Consider the following 18,563-nt stretch of genomic DNA (forward strand, 5'->3'; position numbering starts at 1 on the left):
TCCTGGCTCAGGCAGGGACAGTGGTGCTGCTCCTGCAGCATGCGTCTCATCTCACTGCCTGGTTTACTGCTGTTTATTCTCTACCCGGTGCCAGGCCTTATTCTATAGCTTGGTCACATAAAAACATAGATGCAGTCCTTTGTCTCCGTAGCTGTCAGTTACATGTAGAGGAATGACATATACACAGGAAAAGACGTGGCATTAGAGAAGAATCCAAGCATTACTAGTTGGGAAAAAAAAAAAGAACCCTGAAAGTTTAGAGAAAAGGAGGAGTGTTCTGGGCCACTTCAGACAGAGGTGCTTTTGCAGAAGAGGTATGCACCTCTATGTATGTAAGAACACGTACTGGTGCATGTATTTTTAAAGACTATAGTGCCGTGTCTGGATTGAGAACCTTTCAGAGGGATCCAAATCATACAGGTAGTTTGGCTTTCACTCACCCCAAAGAGGAGTGTTCATAAAATTGATAGTGGTGAAATTTGGGATTTGGAATATTGAAATTGTGTCACTTCCTGGGGTGCTGAGACCTAGTCCCTTGACTGTGCTGGATGTCATAATTGCTCCGAACATATGCCCTTCACTTTCCAGGATGAGCTTGGCAAAGAGCTTCTTTGAAAATGTATTAATGAGGGACTGTTTCTGAAATTAATAAGATTAAGTAACTCCGGTTAACCCACCTGGATGATGATGATGCAAAGGTCAATTCTGACTCTAAAATTCCAGAAGCTCATTGAGATAGGAGTGATCACAGTCATTATGTCTCCAGGCCTGGAGCTGGGCTGGCGATGTGGTGACGAGCAGGGAGCCGTCTGCCCCTTCCCGAGGCACACAGTCCAGCAAGGGAGGCAGACCAGCAAATAAGCTCAGGGATGATGGGGGAGCCGGCCCTCTGAACTCTGCCTGGGCTGGCGCGGAGGCTGGAGAAGGATCAGGAATGGTTTTAGCACCATGAATTCATTTGAATTCATTAATTCTTGACTATCAGTAGTAATTTTTTTTTTTTCCTGGTGAGAACGAGTGGGTAATTTGTTTATTTTTTGTTGCTAGGATTCAACCCAGGAGCTTCTAACATTCTAGGCAAGTGCTCTACCACTAAGCTACAGCCCTAGCCCTTTTTTATTTCTTCAAAAGAACATGGTCTCTGAACCTGGGCTGGCCTGGAACTTGTGATTCTCCTGCTCCAGGCTTCAGTGTAGCTGGAATTACAGGCATGTTTACAGGTGCATACCTCTGTGCTGGGCAGGTAGTTTGTTTTAGGCAGAGGGAAGAGTGTAGGGAAAGATATACTCCAATTTATAAAAGCATGTCTATTTTTTTAAAAAATAATAATAATTTTAGCAGTAGATGGACATAGTAACTTTATTTATTTTTATGGGTGCTGAGCGTTGAACCCAGTGCCTCACACATGCTAGGCCAGCGCTCTACCACTGAGCCACAATTACAGCCCAAGCCTGTTGATTTTTAATGTATGAAGAAAAAAATTTTTTTTTTCTTTTTTTGCCTCTGGAGAGGAGGGTTCAATGGTAAGGTCTTTACAGAGAAAACCTTGGACTGGAAACCACATGATTTTGACGATTTTGACGAGTCTCCCATGTCACCGAAAGTAGTTGAACATGACACTCTAGCTGCCTGTCTGCAAAGCTGCCACTGTCCCAGGAACACTGTCTGACGCTTGGCTGCAGGTTGGCTCAGCAGTTCATGTGATGATGTGGCTGTGCATATGGTAGGTGTGAGTAAAGAATTGCAGAACGAAGAAGAATTTTCATTCCTGTCAGATTGATGTAGTTAGTCTTAAGAGACATGTGAAACCAGAACCTACAGTCTTTCTCTACTCAGTTCCTGCAAGCTGTTTTAGTCAGCTTTTTCACTGCTATGACTAAAGGATGTGACCAGCACAACTGTAGGGGAGGAAAAGTTTATTTTCTCAAATATCGATGTGGTGAAATTTGGGATTTGGAATATTGAAATTGTGTCATGGTTTCATGTGTCATGTGTCATGGTCCAGAGAAGGCCGGCTCCATCCTCGGTGGGGGGGGGGGGGGCTCGAGGTGAAGCTGAACATGATGGTGGGAGAGGGTGGTGGAGGAAGGCACCTCACATCATGGTGATGGAGAAGCAGATAGAGAGACTCCAGCTCCAGATACAAAATATAGACCCCATAACCACACCCCATTAACCACTTCCTCCAGCCACACCCCACCTGCCTCTAGTTACCACTCAGTGGGGATTAATTAATTACCATTGGGGATTAATTCACTGATTGGGTTAAGACTCTCACAGCCCAATCTTTTCTCCTTTGAACCTTCTTGCATGGTCTCACATGTGAGCTATTGGGGGACGCCTCGCATCCAAACCACCACACCAGCCAGGCTATGACACTCCTTACTGAGCCTCATCTGGGAAGCTGAGCACAGATCCCACACCAGCCACAGTATATGGCAAGGCCTATAAAGGTCAAGGGCAGGCTTCAGGTGTTGTTGAGGGATGAGGGATGGACAAGGCAAAGGACCAGCAGGAAAGGGAGATGGGACAAAGCTGTCCAGGGTAGGGAAGAGGAGAATTTCACCAGCAGTCATCTCAGGTGCCTTTCATGTCCAGATGCAAGTTTAAGCCCAGTGTAAATCCCCTGTTCTCTTTCAACTAGAGGCTCAGAGGAGGACCAGGTGTTCACACAGAATTTGGCAGGCTGTGTTGGCCAGTTTGTATAGGGAGAGGATTGAAAATGGCTGAGCGGTGAGGGATGCTGGGCAGTCCTTGGGCTTCTAGCAGCTGTTGATTTTATAGAATGCTCTAAAATAATCCTTATGGATAGATTGTGGCTCAGCCTTTTCTGTCTGTGGTTCTCGGACAGAGAATTGTTTAAATCATTTCATGTTTATTGAGTTATTTTGGTTGCTCATCAGTACCCACTGCCTCAAAGTGGTTTTTGCATCTTTTTTTTTTTTTCCCTAAATCATTATCATTTGGTCACATAACTTCTCGGAACCTCAGTTTCCTTATTTAATCCTCTCAAGGTTGAGTAGTAAATCCTGTGAGCAGAATTTGCAAACTGTAAGGCAGTGCTATAAATATAAGGTGGTTTTTGTCAATTTCTAAGGGCATAGCAGTCTTCTTACTACTTTGGTTTGCTGTATCAGTTTGGATTCCATCAGGGAAACAAAGCCTCAGTAAACACTATGGAGAGCCATTTATCAGAGGATTTGGGAAGGGGCTGGAGAAGCGAAGGCCTGAAAGGGGGAGTTTGGAGGATCAGGGAAAAGTCACGAGTCAGGCCCCCTGGGTGGGTGGACACATTGAAGCTTGCAGAGGAATCTGGAAGCCAGGTAGAGTGGGACCTCAAATGGGGGCTGGTATAAGGGTCTGAAGAAGGGCAATGGCCTTGTTCCTTACCTCTTCCTGAGATGTTTGCAGCCAAGCATCTGTGCTCTTTGAGTCCTGTTGGTCCATAAGAATAGCATCTAGAAACAGAAGCAGAAAGGGCAGGGACAAACTGGTGCCCTCTGGCATCTCTTATCTTTCATTGCCTTCAACACAAGGACCGTGAAAGCTGCTCTCAAATCTCACGTGTTCTGTTCTATCCAACTCTAACCTGGGAATTGCAAAGAGAAGGCGTCTCTGGGAAGTATAGTTTAGGCTTAGCCAAGTTGACACGGTACAAAACCTCAGCGTTTCATCATGTAGAATTCAAGATTTAGCATGACTCTGGCCTCCCAGGATCTCTCAAAGGCCACAGAACTGGAGGTGATGTCACAGTGTCCATGGTCAAGAGTTCAGTTAATGATCCAGTCTTTAAGGAGTGACTTGCAGTTTGGTTCCCCAGTTGCTGGTGGCATTGCATCTGTTTGTCTCCCTTGCCATCCGTGTCTATAGAGCAGGAGGTGGTGCTTATCATGGGAGCAGAAGCGAAGGAAAGTTGCATTGACTACAAGAGCCCGTCAGTTCTGATGGAGACTATGGTTACCGTGTCACCTCCCTTCTCTCTCATTAGACCCAGGGAACATGCATATGAAGGCTAAAACAAGATTTCTGGATAGAAATGACTACGGATAACGTAGCCAGAAACTGTCATGTAAATGTTAAGGGAGAGCAAGGGTTCACTCTCCGGGCTACCATTTTTCACCCCTGCAGCCTGTGAGTCACTCTGCCCTTTCCTTATGTTTCTGTAGCCAGGCCCAGGCCAGTGAGACGCTGATGTGTCCTCCGTGGTAATCTTGGCTCTAGGACAATAGAGTAGACTGAGAGATTTAATGGCCATCCCTGGGTCTTGCCATCACTGTAGGTTTTTCACCTTTTGGATTCTGACTCTGATTTTTCCGCCTTGCCTTTACTCCTTCGGATTCCTTGGGTGCACTGAAACCACCCTTCGTCCTTATTGAGATCCCTCTGATCTTGAACACGCCTTCTTTTCCAGTCCCCCGGGCCATTCTTACTTTACTTGGCTTTTATTTGCAGGTAGACTCTGGTGGTCACCATTTGGCAGTGAGTTCGTGAACATCCCGGGACCCTCTGCCACGTTGCTTTGCCAGTCCTCGTATTTGAGTAGTCCACAGTGACCACAGTCTATAAACCTGAGCTGTATCATCTTGCTGGGGACAATCTGAAAGCCTGCCCACCTGAATTTCCAACAAAGTCATGACATCTTTGCTGCAGCCCAGCCCTCCTTCTTGTTTACTTTGTCATGGTTTCCTATCATACTCCCTTTGGTCCTGATTCTAAATCTTTTTTCATGATCTTTAGCCTCTGAACCTTTTTCTATTATTTTACTGAGACAGTAGTGACCAATTAAAGGCTCCTCAAACTTTTTGCCTGAAAACTTTGCTGTATTTTTTACCCATCCATTTCTCCTTCTGTCTTTGGCTCTTTTTTCTACCTATGTACACCCTCTCCATCTGACCCCCTGCCACCTTGGCTTTCCCATCTGTGTGCTGATTACTATCCAGTGAAAATCTCTAGTGTGGACTTCCCTTGAGCTCCACATCTCTATGTCCAACTGTTTACTTGATGTTTTAGTCAGCCTTTTCACTGCTGTGACTAAAAGGACCCAACCAGAAAAATTGTAGGGGAGGAAAAGTTTATAAGAGGGCTCATGGTTTTAGAGGTCTTAGTCCACAGAAGGCTGGCTCCATTCCTCGGGGCTCGAGGTGAGGCAGAACATCATGAAGAAGTGTGCGGCAGAGGGAACCATCTCACACGATGAACAGCAAGCAGAAAGAGAGAGATTCCACTCTCCAGATACAAAATATATGCCCTTAGCCACACCCCCAATGAACTACTTCCTGTAGCCATACCTGCCCCCCGACCCTACCCCCTGTCTCCAGCTACCACTCAGTTATTACCATCAGGGATTAATCCACTGGTTAGATTAAATCTATACCCCTCAATAATTTCTCCTCCAGACCTTCTAGCTCTGTCTTACACAAGAGCTTTTGGGGGACACCTCACATCCAACCACAACACTTGGTGTCTAATAGGGATCTCAAATTTGAAGTGATTAAAAGAGAACTGTGGCTTTGCCAAATGGATTTGATTCCCTCCAGTTATTTTGTCTCTGGGTAAATGGCATCACCACATACCTAGATGCTCAGGCCAGAAGCATGGATCATTCATTATTCATTCCTACATTCCTCCCTTTCTTGGCCATAGTCTCTTTGTTTATATGCAAGATATATCCTGAGTCTGACTACTCCTGAGCATCCCCACCAATGGAGCCTGAAGCCAGGTGTCCATCATCTTTTGCTTGATCTGCTATACCTTCTCCTATACTGAACCTTGCTTCCAAATTGGCCCCACCCAATCCACCTTTCTTATAGCAACCAGGCTGAAGTTTTTACAAATAAAGCAGGCTTTCTTATTTCCTCCTTTACAGAAATCCAGGGCCCCAGTCCTTTTATTATTAATTATCATTCATTCACCTTGATCCTTTTTCTGTCCTTGGAGACCTCCAAGCTTGATCCATTATAGGCCTTTTTTATTTGCTCTTCTGTCTGGATCAGGTTTGCTCCAGGATTTCTATCAGGGTCTCCTCCTCATTCAGCTTTGGACTCAATCCTGGCTTTCAGAGAGGCCCTTCCTGACCACACTTCTCCCCCGTACTGTTGAATTTTAACTTGATAGACGTATGCATGGTTTGGGGTCTCACCCTCTCCTCACTAGAATGGAAGCTTCTGGCAGTTGGGGCCCCTGGCTCTGTGTCCCTTGTGCCTAGAAGGTTCTCAGAAAGACTGACCACTTGTGCCTCCCACTTGTGCCCAACCATCTCCTCTCACCTGTTTCCATCTCTTTTTCATGATGGGGCCCTCACTTGCCTGCATCTTTTGATGGTTCCCTCTCTCCTGGCTCTTACTCTCCACATCCTGTACCACATCACTGAATGTGCTCTTTGGTGGAGTTCCCGGTAATTAGTTAGCCAGTCAATTCAGTTGTCTTCTTGGTACCCATCTTCCTTGACATTTCTGCTTGTTTGCTGTTACTGTTCATCTTTTTTCAAACAGAAACATACAAGGGGGGTTTGCTCTAGAGATTGTGCATAGTGCAGATAAGAATGGGGAAGAGCACGGCCTTCATGGAGCCTGTAGCCTTCCAAATAAATGGCATGTCTGCAAGGGAGACAGGGGCGTCACTGCTTGCTTCCTCTTGGAATTCCTGCATCCCTTGGTTGCCAGGACATAAGGCTTTTCTGGTTTTCTTCCTAACTGGATGCTATCCCTTTTTTCTTTGCTGTCTCTCTCTCTTGTGCTTGTATCTTAAATTGAGAAGTTCACTCTGGTTTGGGCCCTTTCTCTCTTGGTGACCCTCCAGTGACTCCCACATCTTCACCTTTACAAGGATCTCCTCTCTGCCCATCTCCTTCTGTGCATGTGATTCCATCTTCATGTTAAGGCTCAAATATCTTTTTAGGGGCTTCCATTTCCACTTGTCTAAATCTCACTGATTCTTTTTCTCGGCTGTGTTGCTACTGTGCTGTAGGAAATGGTTTTCACCAGCTTTGAGCTTCCCTTTGACTTCTCTCTCACCTCGCAGGTATAACGGCTGACCCTTCCTCCAGCAGGGCTCTCTTTCTGTTCCCACCACTGCTCTTGATTTGACCCTTCAAACCCCTCTCCCTGTCGTCTGGGGGAGACAAGGGCTCCTGAGTGACCTCCGGGCCTCCACGTCTTCTCTGCAGATACCATTTTAATCACCCTGCTCTTCATCACCCTCCACGTGTGTTCCCACATGTCTTTGCCCAGGTCTTTGCTTCTGATACTCCCTTTATCTCATCACCTTCCTCCTCCGTGTCCCCTGTTCAACCTCCTCCTCTCCCAGCCGTTCTTCAAAATCTAAGTCAGATAATGACGCTGCATGAAGCTCTTCACTAATCCTTTTGCCCTCTCTTCCTTTTGAACCCATGGCCCTGGTTAGCACCTCTGTTTGGTACTTATATCCTTTCCTCTATTGTGTGTCCATGTGCGCCTGTGGCTCTTGTCACAGCATGTATGCCTTTCAAGAAGGTCCAGAGGCGGCCGTACTTTTCTTCTCACCCATGGCTAGCACAGGGGCTTCCTGCTCAGTAGCTGTTTATTGAATGAGGAATATTATCTTGCATTTGTCCAGTGTCTCCCAGTGAGGTCTGAGCTGGACTTGGTTTTAATGATTTTTAAGGTTTGCTCTCATAGTTCCCGATGTACTTTTGGGTGGTGTTTTGGAGCACTGCCACGTGTGACTCTGTCACCTATACTTGGCTAGCCCTGCCTTGTTTAATGGGTGCATCGCTGCACTGTCAATGCTTAGGGACTGTCCTGATGAAAGTTAGCATGGTCCCTTCCTGCCACAGTTCTCCGAGGCAGACTAGAAAAGACAAAGGTTTTTCATTTGTTGAGTCGGGTGCTCCAGGAAAGGCATCAGAAGGGTGTTTAAGTTTGACCTTCTCTGTCTTCATTTCTCACTCACATTTGGAAATCCACAGGCCTCCAGTCTCTCACTTAAAGGCCTTATGAGGACCCAGGAAGGGGATTTAAGCATCCGTTTACAAGGCAGACTGCAATTCCATAAGCTCTTTAGTTCCTGCGTTTCAGCAATACCTGTCCCACTGTATTCAGTAACTGCTGATACTTATCTTCCAAATGGTTCAGATTGGAAAGTCAGATTGTTTGCTTCCAGGCAGCTCAGTGAGATGATAAAATTTGAGCAATAATAGAAACAATTGCAGGAATCCTTTGCAGATATGCCGTACTCTGCAGGCCTTGATTTAGAATAATGTTGATGATAACCTGAGAAATGAAATTATTTCCCATGGATCTCAGGAGGAGGTGGAAAGAGGGAAATAAATAAAGTTTAGCTTTATTGGCTTGTCTTTCTTAATGATTCCTCATGGTTGCCAATAGCACTTACTGAAACAAACATGGAGTAGTTGTTTACCTTGAAAAAACTTGCCCGACTTTTCCTGCCTGTCCTCATCTATTCCACATGACAGAAGGGAGTCGAAGGCATTGAATTACTTTCTTGAGTATTCCGAAGGTAGGGGAGTGATAATCTGAAAGCAATGAGCTCGGGGTTGTTCATTATCTACTGCTAAGCAGCCTGAGCGGAGAGCCTCTAAAAGCCCCTCCTCCAGGATTTTGAATTTTGTGAGTACGAACATATAGTATCTGATGTTAGAGTTGGTCTCACTTCAAGTAATGAAGGTAGAACAGCAGAGAAAAACTTTTGAAGAAACTGGACATTAATTCCATTTCTCTATTTCTCTCATCTATTTCATATTGAGAATATATGTTATTTCTTCTCTCAGTGACTCATTTCTTTCTTCCACTGCTGCCCACCTGGTTCACATTGCCATTGGAGGAAATGAAATGTTTCTTCTCTCTACTCTGCAAAGACAAATTCAACAGAAGCAGCAAGCACAGGCAGCCCAGCCCATGGCTGCTTGGCAGTGCGGCATGCGGGCCAGATAAGCCTGGCTTTGAGTCTTCCTGTCATAGCTTTTAGGAACCCCAGCAGGTTTTTCCAGCTTCTTTTGAGTCTCAGTTTCCTCCTGTCTATGATAGAGAGATAATCTCTACCTTATCATTGTGTTCTTTAAGATAATTTGTGAGCCAGATGTGGTGGCACATGCTTTTAGAATCCTAGTGACTTGGGAGGCTGAGGCAAGAGGAGCCAAAGTTCAAAACCAGCCTCAGAAACTTAGTGAGGCTCTAAGCAACTTAGAAAGACCCTGTTTCTAAATAAATAAAAAAAATAAAACCAAAACCAGAAATGGACTGGGGAATGTGGTGGGTGGCTAAGCACCTTTGAGTTCCATCCGAGGTACCGAAAAATAAATAAATAAATAACCTATGAACAGTGTCTGACTCAGAGCATGGTATATAAGAGACACACAGAACAATATTCCTCTTCTTACTTTATCTTGTGTTCTTGTTGGGAGAAACTTGACGATTTGATAATAAACTGAATACAAAATCAATACCTGAGAAATGCATATGTGATTTTAGCTAAAAGTATGGGTTCTTTGATGAATCAAGTATTTATTATTCCATTTCCTCCCTTAATTAGTTTGGTTTTTGCCCTTTATTCCATTTCCATGGCTACCATGATATATACTTGTGACTGATGAGTGTCTGCTTCTGGTCTTTTTTACCTCTTTTAGCATAAGGAAAGATCTTTGACATTTAAGCTCCAGTTAATCCCACCCCTCCCTTCACTTTTTATATTGTTGATATCAGACATTTTAATTTTTTTTATATATATATATATATATATATATATATATATATATATATATATATATGTTTTAAATTCCAAAGACTACTGTTATATTACGTGGTCAGTTTTCAGTGCATTTGCCCACATAGTTATCCTTTCTGGTGCTCTTTGGACTTATAATTTTTTTCATATTCCAAAAATATCATCAGGGATCATTTTCTGAAAAACTTCATGTAGTATTTCTTCTTGGTGTTAATCATTTCCCCTTGTTGAGAATTGGTTGAGAAAGCACATATATTTTGCCTTCCTTTAAAACAATTTTTTTTCTGTCAGTTATTTTCTTTTATCACTTTAAGGATGTCATTTCATGGCTTTATGAGCATTGTTGCTGTTGAAAATTAGCTATCGGTTATATTTTTCTCCCTTTCAATAGTTTTTACTGTGGATGTACTTAGGTGAAGTTTTCTTTGCATTTTTCCTGCTTGTGGTTTTTTAACACATTTTGCTTCTATAGCATGATGTCTTTTGTTGGCTTGAGAAAAAGCCTAGCTATTATCTCTTTAAAAATTAATTCTGATTCTACTTCATTCTTTCGCTTCTCCTGAGACTCTATTACACATCTGTTCGACCTTTTTGCTGTGTTTCATGTATTTCATAGACTTGTCTGTATTTTTTAAACTTTTTTTTTTTTGCACCTTGGACTTCAGTTTGGATTACTTATATTGACTTTTATGTTGCATCTAATCTTCTATCAGACCCATTCACAGAGCTCCTAACTTCAGATATTGTAGTAGTTGTTGTTCTAGAATTTCAATATGACTGTCTTAATAGGTTCCAATTTAGGATGTGAAATCTTGTTTTTTATTTCTTTAGTAAGTTCATCATAGTTATTTTAATATCTGTGTCTGATAGCAGCAATAACTGGATCTCTGCAGATCTGTTTTTGTTGTCTCTTTTCTGTTTTTAGTCATCTGGTTCTATCACCTTGAACACTGCCAAAAATGTAGAGGCTCTCTGAGATGTTTGTTATCTTCTTCCAAAAAAGGTAGACTATTTCCTGGCAGGATAACAATGTAGGAAAAACTCACATAGAAACTCACGTTAATCTAATGAGGAATGGAGATTCTTTTAGATTGGATTCCAGTCTTCACGTGAGCCAGTTGTGTTTTCAGCTTTGCCCCATGACCATAACCCTTCCAGTCTTGGTGTTTGTTATAGTCCACCTTCGTTTGAGGTCTCAGAATCCCAATATTGTTTCCCTGATCTGTGGGATTCTGTTGAACTGTTTAGCCTCTTTGTATTTATTTTCTGCTTAGCTTCTCAGCCCCTTGTGTATCTTTCATGTTATCAATTGCCATGAGGGGAAAAGTGATGTGGTACGAGTTGGGCTTCTTTCTCTGCTGCCCCCCTCCCCCAGGAACTTGGCTCCTCAATCTCTGAGTTTCTTAGTGTCCCCTGAAGTTCAGAAGCTGTGTTATTTTGGCCCCCATAAGTTGCTGGAGACTCTGAGTTACTAAATTCTACTTGATCTGACCTACACCACTAAGAAATTGGCAAGTTTCTCAAGAGAATAAGCAGTGGACATTGTTGGGGTCATCTCACTGTGTTTTAGTGATCTTTACCACTTGATTACTCACCAGTGCATCCAAGTAATCTTTTCCTATCTTTTATCTGTCTTTTGTGGTTTTTATCAAAGGGGGAGTTGTCTCAATACAAGGTACTTTATCATAGCATGAAGGGGAAATCTGGCCAGGGACATCTCAGTTACTGGTCCTTTGGAATTTGTACCCACTCATTCCCTTCCCCACGATATTTGCGATCTTCTAATGAAACAGCCCTACATACAGTGAGAATCTTAAAATAAGGTAAAAGGTTCAGAGTTCAACGGCAGCCAGAAAACCAGAGGAAGGTGTAAAGAAGGAGATGATTACTAGAAATGTAAACTACATATGGTTTTCATAGTTGAACATCATGTTTAATATTGATTTTCCTTGACGCCAAAATACAAAAAGATACATGATTTTTTTTTTTTTTAATTGGGGAAAGGGAAACTTGCAGGTTGGGATAGAGTAAAGAGATGGAGTTAGCAGTGAGAATTGTTTGATATTTTTTGTTTTTGTTTTATTGCTTTTAAAGGAAGATTAAGAGACAATGGGTAGGGTAGGGGGTTCTGAGGCTTACCTAAGAGGGTATGTTAGCTAGCTTTTTGTCACTATGACCAAAATACCTGACAAGAACAACCTAGAGGAGGAAAAGTTTATTTTGTTTTATGGTTTCAGAGGTTCAGTCCATAGTTGAACTGGCTCTAAGGCAGAAACATTATGGCTGTGGCTGAAAGGTGTGGCACAAGAAGGCAGATAGAAAGGACAGAGAGAAGAGGGAGGGAGGGTCCAGGGAGCAGATAAAGCCCTTCTGGAGCATGACCCCAGTGACCTACTTCTTCCAACTAGGTCCAACCTCCTAGTAGTTCATTCAGTTATCAGTGGGTTAGCTCATTTAATGGATCCGTGTATTTGATAAATTAATTTACTGATGAGGTCAGAGCCTTCATGATCCAGTCATTGCTGGAAAGCTGCACCTCTGCTGAATTGGGGACCATGCTTTTAGCACATGAGGTTTGGGGGGGACATTCCAGGTCCAAACCATTCAGAGGGTCTAGTCTAATCAGCGCATTACAATGTGATGCTGGTCCCCTTAGTAATTGGGGGAGTAGTACTGATTGAGCATAGAAGTCTTCATACCAGTTTTATTGAAGTGCCCTTATTGAGTCTCAGGTGTTACTGTATTCTATCACATAACTGCCACCACTGCATGACTGTTTAGTCACAAGTATTCTGTGCATCCTAATCTTGCACCAAAGACAATTTAGTAATAAATGATGCTTAAGTAATACCAGCACATTAAAAACTTCACATCATGGTTGCACCCTACTTTTTTGTGTGTGAAAAAAGAAATTGGCATAAAATCTCAACAGCTATGTGGTGAAATATGGTGAAGGTTCTCTGGGGCTGTAGTAACTGTCCTGCATGGTAGGAGATACCTGTGTAATTCATATTTTCTGGGGGAAAGAATGTAAAATGGTGCCCTAGCAGGTATACTTTTCCTGCTACTAAATTTTAATGGATTTTTATCAGGTGAATCTTTGTGATACAGCCCAATGGTATCCTCAGTAGTATTTTTAAAGCTGGAGAAGAGTTGGTTTTCTTATGAGTTGGTTTTCTTATATTGACCCCTGCAAACAAATGAAGCCATAATTTTAAATTGTTAATTGTTTAAGAAATTTTAATGGGAAGCTACACTAATAGAGTTCAAATACAGATAGGCTTGGGACTCTTAATTTGAAACACACTGGTAGAATTTGGGAAACCAGAGGAAATTTTTCTTTTCTTTTTTTGCTCAAGTTATCAGCTGTTACAAAAGGTTTTGATGAAATTTTGCAATGTGTGGGTCTGTCAATATTCTTTTTGATTTGAGAAGAGCCATATGCTTTACTTTTTACAAATTTGTATTTATTTTTATGTGTCATTAGCTGTTATTTAACAATATTAATGGAAATCTGTACTAAATACCAGATTGCTGGTGGCAAATTGAAATTCTGTTACCAAAATTTTAAAATCTTGATTTTCACGGATGAGGGGACCTCCCAGTTCTGCATGGACGACATGGCTCAGGTTTATGTCTTTTCAGATTAGAATTTGATCTTTCAAGCATCTGTTCATATCTGCTTTATTTTCCCCAGCGGCACTGTAACATTGCTGTTGTCACAGGTACTTCTGCAGGATGAGTTGGAACGAGGAGGAGGGAGCACCTCAGTGATTCTGAGTGTGTCTGTGTTAGGGGAGGGGTCACCCAGGAGGTGGTGCTGGAGCTGCCTCTCACCAGATCATTGCTGGAAAGCCCTTCCAGGTGGAAGGGGCATTGGGGCAGAGGCCTAGGAGCAACAGGGAAGGTGGCATTTTCAGAAAGTGAAAGTGGTTTGTTTTTTTGTTGAAGGATAATAAGTATTAGGGGAATGAAGAGTCATAGAAGAAGCCAGAGTGGTACCGTGGGCCAGTTTGTGAAGGATCTTGTATGTCTTCTGTTCATTCCTTTATTTAGCAAAGATTTATTGAACAGCTACCGTGTATCAGGTTCTGTTCTAAACACTAGCATTCAGCAATGAGTGAACAAAACAGAGAGCGCTGCTCATGTGGAATTGCCTTCTGACAGGAAGAGACGGCAGCACTTGATAGTAAAATTATCTAAGTGCACAGAGAGGTATATTAGTGAGAACTGATGAGAAATTTTGGCAAGAGCAAGAATGGAGGAGAGGCTGCTATTTTAGGGGGTCAAGAAAGACCTCATTAAGAAGGTGATATTGGAATAAAGATCTGATGCTGGTAAAGAAGCCAGTGGGGTGAGTGTCTGAGAATGTTCCATGCTGAAGAAATGAACAAAGTCCCTAAGATCTGGCTTGTTTAGGAGAAAGCATGACGGGGTGTTGGAAAGGGAGAGGAACAGGATGCATGGTCTAAGAAACTATGAGGGCCGGGTCTTAATGGCCTCTGTAAGCATTTTGGCTTTTATCTGGGTAAGATTGGGAATAATTGGAGTGTTTTGACCAGAGTAAGATATAACACAACTTGAGTTTTTAAAAAGACCCCTTTGTAATGAGTAGAAAGCCAGGAGATGAGTCAGGGCTCTTGCAATAGTGCAGGTGAGAAGAACAGTGGCTTGGACCTGGGGGGTTGCAGTGTGGTGGCTGGGGGAGGGTTTTTGACCTAAGGGTGACATTCAGCCACTGAAAACTTCTGATCACAGAGTGATGTGGGCTGTGTGTGGCAACCATGTGGAAGAAGGATTGGAGAGTTGAGCAAGGAGCTGGATTAGTTTCCAAGGCTGTAAGAATTAGGAATAGAGATAGAAACCTCACAAGTGATGTAGGCTCATGCCTGAAGGCCCTGTGAGCCAACTTCTTCATAAAAAAAAAAAAATAGGAATAGAAAAGATTTACGCATTGGAATTTCCTTTGTAAACTTTGCCAAGGAAGTAAGGTGAATGGTTATGGTCAAGTTTACTGTAGAGGAGGCCCTCCTTGCAGATCCCCATGGACCCCTACCACATGCAGGGTGCTGTTCAAGTGCTGCCAAATGCATTTGCTTTTGCTCACTTAATCCTCACCGCAGTGCACAGGGTGCTGACGGCAGTCTCCAGGGCACAAAGATCTCTGCCATGGAGCTTCCCTCTGAGAGGTCTCTTTGAGAGATTCACAATTGTCTGGTCATCTCTAAAACTAAATATGAGAAAGTGATCACCTCTTTCCTTTGTGAGCCATGATCATGGTGTCTTCAGAGACTTGGTCACTGCCACGTAGAAATATGTATTATTTCAACGTTATTCTTTGAGTTCCCACTAACAGAAATTAACTTAAGAAACATTAAGTGGAGGTGAGTGGGATTGCTAGAAACTGAAACATCCAGAGGAAGAAAGAGGTGTGCGTGTGTGTGTGTGTGTGTGTGTGCATGCACATGCACGTGCTCACGTGCACACATGTCTGAGCACCTGGGAAATGGTCTAGAAGTTGTGGCTGGGTGCAGTGGCCCCAAGGCTGCCTTCAGATCACTGGGTGTGTTCTCTCCACCTCTGCGGTTCAGCTGTTGGCCTGGGTCTCTTTTTATGTTGATGGCTTCCTCATGTGGTCAGGAGGGCTGCCCGTGTGCAGCTTCAGGGTAAACCATCTTTATATGGTACCTTGATTCTACTGGGAACAAATGACTTTCTGAGAAGCTTCAGGAGAATTCTGAGTTACCTTGTCTTACCTCCAACGCCCATCTCTGGGGCAGAGGTGCACGGCCAGCCCCATCTGAGGGGCAGGTAAGTAACACTAAACAGCTGCCACACGTCTGCTGCACCTTTGCCAGAAGTAAGAGGCATAAGGTTGAGGGCATCGTCTGGTAGGCACTGAGTTGCCTTAGGAAGAGGGTAGCCTGTCCCAGCGCTACTCAGTAGTATTTGAGGTTGGTGCAATTATTCTCCTTGGGAAGATATATGACCCATAGTTCCTCTGAGTTGCCAGCCCCAGTCATGTTATTTTTTTAAGGTGAGTTGTATGATCTAGGGTCCAGCAGCTTTTCTTCAAACAGGGGTTCAGTCTGGACCTTCCCAGCTAGTCTAAGGGGGATGGGGAGGCAGCCAAGCCTCAGAACACACACTGTCCTCCTTCACTAGTTCTCTTAGGTGGATACTTTCTTTTTCCCTTCTTAAATGAGCTGATAGTGAGTGGAAAAACAAGAGCTAGCTTTAAAAAAAAAAAAAAAAAAGTGTTCCATTTTCTTTAACCTTGACCCAAATTCAGATATTATTTTTTTCATCATAATCTGGTACACGTATACCTTTGTTTACTTAACAAAATACTGTATGATAAAACAGTATTTATCCCTTGCTAAATGCAATGCACTCTTAATAGTTTTTGTTCATTTAAAATTCCATTATAAAAAGCACACACCTCTGGTGGCAGAGGGTGTGTGCTTTTTACTGGGTGGCAACTTATAGGTTGAATAATATGAATTAAACTGGTGAAAAACAGGCAGTAATGGTGTATTAGTTTAGGCGAGCTTCTGCAGCAAAGAACCACACATCAGGTGGTTTCAACAACAGAAATTCTTTCTCTCACAATTCTGGCAGCTGGAAGTCCAAGATCAAGGTATTGGCAGAGTTGGTTCTTTCTAAGAGCTGTGAGAGAAAATCTGTTCCATACCTCTCTCCTAACTTCTCCTGGCTTGCTGGTATTTTTTTTGGTGTCCTTGGCTTGTAGACATATTATCCTATCTCTGCATTATCATGGGATATTCTCCCTGTGTCTGTGTCCAGATTTCTCTCTCTCTCTCTCTCTCTCTTTTTTTAATCCAGGAGTGCTTAACCACTGAGCCACAACCCCATCTCTTTTTTTTTTTTTTTTTTTTGAGACAGGATCTTGCTAAGGTGCTGAGGCTGGCCTTGAACTTATGATCCTGCTGCCTCAGCCTCCCAAGTTGCTGGGATTACAGGCATGCACCACCATGCCCAGCTTCAGATTTCTCCCTTTACAAGGATACCTGTCATACTAGGTTAGGGTCCCACCCTACCTCAGGACAACCTCATCACAACTTAAATAATTACATCTGCAGTGACCCTATTCCCAAATAAGGCCACATTCTAAAGTATGGGATGCTGAGACTTCACTGTGAATTTGGGGTGGGAGACACAGTTCAACCCATCGCCTGTTACACCTGTTCGTAGAACATTAAGAAGGAGCCATGTGTAGCCATTTGGTCTGAATTGAAACGCAGGGAGTAAACACACTAAGTTAAAATCATGCTTAGGAGTATTGCAGGGAAGCCTCCTGAGCAGATTCACGGGTGCCAGTCCCAAAGGGTCCTGCCACAGGTCTGTGGATCACATGCTCCCGGGAAGGGAATGCCAGTGAACCCAGGGCTTTGTGCACCGAGCTTGTCCCCTGCGGCAAGTTCCTGCATACCTGCCAACGCCAGCAGCCAGCCCGACTCCCTCCCTCCCTTTGTGCTTCCCCATCCTCATTCTGAATTTAGATCAGGGTAAAGAATAGAGAAAAGGAAATGAGCCAGAAAATAGAAAATTAATACTTGGTAGAATCGTCATATTTTAAAATTAATTTATAGGCAATGTCAGATAACAGGAGTTAAATCATTTTATCAGCAGGTTGCTCTAGGATTTTAAAATTGGCATCCATCATTGTAAATCAGGTCTCAGGAGCCCCAGGGAATGGTCTCCAGGGATGAGGGTTGACATAGGGTGGGCAGAAATGTAAATACTTGATTAGCTGTGTCCTTTTCTTTCACAGAGGACCTAAAATATTTTTACATCATGAGTGATAACAGTACGTTAAATAGTAACGGGAGGGACGCAGCTATTCAGGTTTATGGTTAGGCTTGCTTTAACATTTAATCTTCCTCCCTGTGAGTCCTGGGAAACTGGTTATGGGAGAGGCACTCAGTTCAGGGTATCCTTGGCTCATAGTTCTAGGGATGGCTTAGCATCCTTCTCCAGAACCCCCCTTTTCCCCCACGGTTAGGATGCCATCTCTCTGCCTGAGGCCTGAGGGACCTTCCACAATTAACGACCTTCCCGTCCTCTCCTGTTTTGCAGCTCTTTGTCGCGGGCGTGTGGTGAGAGTCCCAGCAGGGACCCTGGTCCGGGTGGTGGGCACTGAGCTGGTCATCCCCTGCAACGTCAGTGACTACGACGGCCCTAGCGAGCAGAACTTTGACTGGAGCTTCTCATCGTCGGGGAGCAGCTTCGTGGAGCTCGCAAGCACCTGGGAGGTGGGCTTCCCCGCCCAGCTGTACCGGGAGCGGCTGCAGAGGGGCGAGATCCAGTTAAGGCGAACCGCCAACGACGCCGTGGAGCTCCACATAAAGAATGTCCAGCCCTCCGACCAAGGCCACTACAAATGTTCCACCCCCAGCACAGATGCCACTGTCCAGGGCAACTATGAGGACACAGTGCAGGTTAAAGGTACTGTCCTCATGTGGGGTCACTGTACTGGGGGCCAGACCTTCCTCTGCCATTTGGCTGTGTCCAGAGACAATACCCATGTCCAGGGGACTGCTAGTGTCTTACCTGGTTAAAAGCAGAGGAGGGACCAGGTGACCTCTAAGTGCCCTTTCTCTTCTCTTCTACATGGTTCTGAAGCATCTCAGGGGCCAGGGAGTTGGAGGCAGCATGGTGTGGTGGGAGAGCCAGCTCTGGAGCTAGGTCGCCTGTGCTCAGTCCAGTTCTGACTCTGTCACTTGTTAGCTGTGTGGCGGTGGGCATGTGACATGCCTTCACTTCCTCCTCGCTGTGACAGTATGTACCTCAAAGGGTGTGAGACAGGTAAGTTAACATGT

The 18,563-nt window shown here is 43.8% G+C and overlaps 1 protein-coding gene across 1 annotated transcript in view; it reads left to right on the forward strand.

Annotated features, from left to right (window-relative positions):
* Nucleotides 1-18,563, forward strand: part of Ptgfrn (prostaglandin F2 receptor inhibitor) — a 73,022-nt gene that overhangs the window by 12,884 nt on the left and 41,575 nt on the right. The window contains exon 2 of the mRNA XM_027940316.2: nucleotides 17,821-18,189. Coding sequence (XP_027796117.1) covers nucleotides 17,821-18,189 — 369 coding nt within the window. The remainder of the gene's footprint in view (nucleotides 1-17,820; nucleotides 18,190-18,563) is intronic.

Source organism: Marmota flaviventris, chromosome 10 (assembly GCF_047511675.1).
Source record: "Marmota flaviventris isolate mMarFla1 chromosome 10, mMarFla1.hap1, whole genome shotgun sequence".
NCBI classification, from domain to species: Eukaryota; Metazoa; Chordata; class Mammalia; order Rodentia; family Sciuridae; genus Marmota; species Marmota flaviventris.